At 39.4% G+C, this 5,544-nt stretch overlaps 1 protein-coding gene across 1 annotated transcript; it reads right to left on the bottom strand.

The window, feature by feature from the left end:
* Positions 1-1,077: 1,077 nt before the first annotated feature.
* LOC101174831 (troponin C, slow skeletal and cardiac muscles) lies at positions 1,078-4,912 on the bottom strand. The gene is made up of 6 exons (XM_004070554.4): positions 4,793-4,912; positions 3,036-3,066; positions 2,786-2,932; positions 2,171-2,285; positions 1,366-1,502; positions 1,078-1,271 (listed from the first exon to the last, which is right to left on the bottom strand). The coding sequence occupies exons 1-6, from the start codon at positions 4,814-4,816 to the stop codon at positions 1,240-1,242; spliced, it is 486 nt and encodes a 161-aa protein (XP_004070602.1). The 5' UTR covers positions 4,817-4,912; the 3' UTR covers positions 1,078-1,239.
* Positions 4,913-5,544: the final 632 nt, after the last annotated feature.

Raw genomic sequence — 5,544 nt, 5'->3', positions numbered from 1 at the left:
ATGAAGACCAGAGGAGCACCACAAAGCAGCATTTGTCTAATGCATCAACTTTAAGGAAGCAATATTGAAAAAGCTGTAGTGAAAAAAACCAACACACCTTTAGGATGTCCTTTTAATTGTTATATTATTTCTGCAGCAAAATTTAAGTGGATTTACATGGAAACACAGCAATGATAGATAAATATTAAATCTTACTTATCGTTGAACAGACCTTTCTAGTAGACGTATGCAACCTTTCAGAGGCACAGAAACAGAGCGAAAGGTCCTTAGCACATTTTACGTACACAACAATGTTTACACTTTAAAGACCGACTCCGATCAAATTGTATTTTTGTTGTTTTTAACATGTTCTTGGCATTTTTCTTATGATGCAGGACATAGAAAATTAAGCTTAAAGTTGTATTTCTGATCATTTTTAAATTTAAATTTTTAAAAATGAGGAGCAGACAAAAAGAAGTTTGTAGTTGTGAAAATAAGATAGGTGAGCCAAACAAGCTCCGTGCTCCACTTAATTCTGATGCATCCACTTGTAGACGACTAGATCCATGTTTTCCTCGTCTGAGCTGGCTCAGAACTACAGCTGAAAAGCTTTTGTTGCACCGGTAATTTTAGGTTGAGAGGCTATAAGCTAGCGGGAAAGTATGTAAATGGATGGATGATGGAAAGTAGAAGCAGACTTCCTCCGCATGAACAGCCACAACTCAGTATAGAATTTCTAATGAACTACTGCCACTCTGCAGAAACTATGTCCTAGAAAATGACACAAGCTTGATGTTTTTTTTACCAAAAACAGCATAATTATAATTAGAAGACCACTGAGAAACTTTTCAGAATTAATCAAAAGATGATCGGAGTGGCACTTTAAACAGTATACAGACATTATAACTGTGATAAAAGCTTTGTGTCCTACTGCTTTGGTACTTTCGTAGTGTCCATCCAGGTAAACAATGTTTGCCTCTCAATAGGAAGATTTGTACATCAGCTGTTGTTCTTCAATTACGAGTTTTAGATCAACAGATTTACACAAGAGAACACACAAATGATGTCCAAAAACTGTATTTACAACAGTGCTGATGCAAAAAAAAAAAAGAAAAATTCAGAGAGTTTAGGACTAAATCTTGCTAAATTGACCCCATTGTTTCCATAAGCCGTTTCCTGTTCAGACCCCCCATTCCAGAGATAATCATGGATTTACAGACATGTGCAGACGTAACCCTCCCAATTCTCTGTTGATCACGATTACTCCACTCCTTTCATGAACTCCAAGAATTCTGAAATGATAATACATAATCAAGGAACATCACAGACAGCTACCCTTATGCTAACTTTTATCAGCGTTTCCCAAAACATTTCAAACTTCTTTACCATCGTAGTCAATTTTCCCATCATTGTTCTTGTCGCCGTCTTTCATGAGTTCTTCGATGTCGTCTTCGGTGATGGCTTCCCCTGTAGACTCCAGCATCATTTTCAGCTCCTCCAGGTCAATATAACCATCAGCATTTCTGCAAAAACACAGAAGTGAGTTACAGATGGAGCCACAAGATGTGAATTTGCCAACACGTTTGCAGTCAGTTTTAGATTCTATTTAGCTCTGCTGGACTTGGCAGAGAACGCACCGCGAATCAGCTGACAGGGATACACACACACGGAGAGGAAATTCATTTTAACCAGCTCTGTCTGTACATGTTTTGGATAAAACAGGCCTAAATAAGGCTTTTTTGGTGAGGCAGTGCTGTGTTTGTGTGTCATCATGTAGGGATTTCATGGCTTTGAGAGCCATCTCTGTGAAAAGATGGGGGGGGGGGAAGCACGAAGAAACCCTCGTTCTTTGATGTGCAGGCGAGGTGTCTGACTTACATGCTAGTAAGTGTTAAAAAAATACTCTGAGCTGTCAAAAAGGATTAGGGAGCCAGCTACATGCTGTACTCTGCAGAGCTACTTGGCATTTTGTCAGAACACATAATTGCACATTGAGAGAATACTTTGCTGCAACTACGCAGAGAAGCGGTTTGATAACGAGACTGCTGTATATTCAGATGACACTTGTTAGGCATTTTAAATCGTTTGTCTGGAAACGGGGGGTACAATGAATCTGACTTTGCAACATCATTGCTTATTATGTGTCGAGTTGGGAAAATCGTTGAAATAGCAACACGAATTGGAAACTTACTTGTCGAACATCCGAAACAGCTCTGCCAGCTCCTCCTCTGACTTCCCTTTGCTGTCATCCTTCATGCATCTCACCATCATGACCAAGAACTCATCAAAGTCTACCGTACCGCTCCCTGCACAGACATAGTTCACCTCATCACATCCTTGTAATACAGTCTCAAACTATTTACCCACCAAGTCAATGACAGTTTCATCAGCTGTCTGCACTAAAAACATTTTTTTCTCAATCCCATATCTATATTTTTAGGGCAATAAAATATATGTCAAGATGTAAATAAATTGTTTGATAGTTTTTCTGAGGTCTGTTACACACTAAATGCCTCAAACAAATTCAAGATGTTATTTTTCTCGTCATGTTCCATCACAGCTTCCCATGATAAAGCCTGCATGACTTGTACATCCACTGATCCACATTTTTCTTAATGCAGCCTGACACGTGCTAGCGTGTTTTGGACCCTTCCGTGACATTTGACATTCAGTTCAAGGGGGCTGACTGACACAAGTCTGTACAACACCGAAGACCAAGATGCTGATCCCCGGGCACAAGGAGGTCAGCGACAAGCAATCATCCCCTTGTTTTTGTACTGCAGCACAGATAGGTTTTTTTGTGTACCATCTTCATCCACTTCATCGATCATCTCCTGCAGCTCCTCCGGGGTGGGGTTCTGCCCAAGCATCCTCATCACCTTCCCCAGCTCCTTGGTGCTGATGCAGCCGTCCTCTGCATCTTGGACAAAGATGTCAAAGGCGGCCTTGAATTCTACAACATGGCGGTGCACACAAACAAACAGACAAAATGTTCTTTAATGTAATGCCTTTAAACTTTAAAGTGCAACATGACTTTGTAAAGGTAATTAAGTTACCATTTTTCTGTTCATCTGTCAGCTGTTCAACCTGTAAAAAAATGAAATGGATGTGAACATTTCTGCACTCTATCAGCAAACCTGTTGGAGATTAATTAGCATAAATTAAATTTATAAATCTTTAAAAAAGGTCCTGAAAATAGAAAAATAAAATGTCAAATCAGCTTCTGGACTTTTTACGACAAAGCAAAAAAATTCAATACTCCACTATCCTGGGCAACCCGTGTTAAGACACAGTGGCCTTAATGTATCATATATGACTACAGAGTATTAGAGCCACCATAAACATAAATGAATATATGAGAATAAAGTCATAAAATTATGAGAAAAAGTCAAAGTTTTGCACACAAAGAAATCGTAAACTTATGAGTAAATAAGTCAACACTTCACAAGAGTAAAGTTGTATTTTCATAAGTTATAAATTGAGAATTTACAAGATTAATATCATGTATTTATGAGACACTAAAAACCTCATTGTAAGTGGTTATTTCAGCATTGATTTTACAAATACTGAAATAATAAATCTTGTGAGTCAACGTTGACTTATTGCAAGTATAAGGACATAGAAAAGAATTTAGATGAAACTAGGTCTTTTTACAAGAAGATTCCTGGCCCACAAGGAGTGGATTTCTATCAATGGCATGTGAATTCTTCTGATAAACCAAAGCCTCATGACATTGCCATAAATGGGAACATCGATAGTTTTGGTCAGCACATAATGTGGAGAGTGACTTACACAACCAACTCTATTTACCGATTTAAAAAAAATAGCCTTTTCTTGTAAAATTTTGGCTTTTTTTCTCAAAATTTTCTGGCTTTAATCTGGCAACTTTTGGACTTTTTTTCTCATATTTTCATTAGTTCAGTCTCATATATTAATTATTTCTTTTCTTTTATGGTGGGCCTAGTACTTATGACAGCCTGTTGTTCAGAAATAAATGCTGGAAAAGCAGGGACCGCAGATGAAGAACATAAGTGCTTTAAATTAGCATAGCTGTGGATCTGGTCCAACAATGGAATGGTAATCCTGGAAAAGCTACCATGAATGAGAAAAGGAGACAGCTGCTTATGTAAGAATTATCATCTGTTGTACAAAATTAGTTAAATGCACACACATACACACAATGAGAAAGTGGTACAAACACTCCTCGGGTGTTTGCGTTGGAGGAAAAAAAAAAGATGAAGAAATGCAGGTAGCGTATAAGTTCCGCTGAGCTTTGAGAGTCTCTACTGGATCTCTATGACGTGAATGGATGTGATTGTCTGTTCAGACGAAGACAGATAGCTCACTGATAATGCTGGAATTTAGCCATGGGAGGGGGTTATCTGAACCTGGAGCCCCTCTCTGGCACCAAGACTAACAGACACAGAAGCCACTGACCAAAATTAGCCACGTGAGGCGGGATGGTTCCATTAAAAGAAGCAGAAGGAGGACCACAGATGTGGCCTGTCAGCGACCTCTTAGGTGGCTCCAAACAAGTTAAAGATCCGCAGATGTATATAGTGTTGAGGAAGCATCATCAAGGATTTTCCAGGAATTGAAGGAATGAATGATGACTAACTTTTAATCAGCAAATAACAATAAATTAAAGTGCCAAAGCTGTTATAATCAACCATAACTAAATGATCTACATGTTTACTGCAAGATGCCACACAAACTGGTTAAGATTTGTGAAGTAAAATCATTTTTACAACTTTGAGAGTTTCCCCAGAGTTCAGGTGAGCCTCTGATGATTTGATAAGCTGAGAGAACCTACCGCTGCCTTGTAGATATCGTTCATGCTGGATGCTGGTCCGCTGCCTGCCCTGACAGAGTCCTAGCACAGAAAGATATGGTCCAGCTCAGGGAAGGACTCTGGCCTCATCCTGGGAGGATTTTATAGCTGGAGCCAGGCACTGTCTGCCCTTCCTGTGGCAAACCAACCCCCTCCTCTTTTCCCCCACAAAAGTGTGTGTCCACAAATGTGTGTCAGCATGCGTGTGTGTTGGTGTGCGCACATAATTTGGCCAATCTGTCACAAACACCAGGCTCAGATAAAAATGCAGCAGCTCTTAGAGGGCACACTTTGAATGGAATGAAGTTAGGGGGGACGACACATGGTGAGGCCTAATCTCCAGGGAGAAGGCCAAAGAGACACTAAACATTCCTCTAGACCTAGACCAACAGGCCTGTGAGGCTGTGTGTGTGTGTTTATGTGTGTGTGTATCAGCAGACCACAGTCAAAGATGGGAGAAGCTCTGACAGTACTTTCCTTGCAAAAGTGAGAAAATATGGAGAAAAAATAAACCATTGAGATTGTCCACAGACAACTGGGTCATAACTAAATCAAAAAACAATGTGATTGTTGCTCATCTGAAGACAAACACAGACTTCAGATGAAATGATGGTAAAGACCCGATCTGATCATCTTTTAAACTATTGTAAAAGTGTCCCAGTGGTGTTTTAATTGTGATTATGCCATTTTAAGGCGAAATCCAAAAACCTGTCATTTCTAGAACATGGTTTTTG

The sequence above is a fragment of the Oryzias latipes genome, chromosome 7 (assembly GCF_002234675.1).
Source record: "Oryzias latipes chromosome 7, ASM223467v1".
Taxonomy (NCBI): domain Eukaryota; kingdom Metazoa; phylum Chordata; class Actinopteri; order Beloniformes; family Adrianichthyidae; genus Oryzias; species Oryzias latipes.
Note: the sequence above shows the minus strand (reverse complement) of the source record. Positions and strands in the feature narration are given on the sequence as shown.

Coding starts and splice junctions, on each gene's coding strand:
- LOC101174831 (XM_004070554.4), bottom strand. CDS start 4,816: ATGAACGATATCTACAAGGCAGCG. Junction 3,067..4,792: donor ACGATATCTACAAGGCAGCG/GTAGGTTCTCTC, acceptor ATTTTTTTACAG/GTTGAACAGCTGACAGATGA. Junction 2,286..2,785: donor CGATGAAGTGGATGAAGATG/GTACACAAAAAA, acceptor ATGTCTGTGCAG/GGAGCGGTACGGTAGACTTT.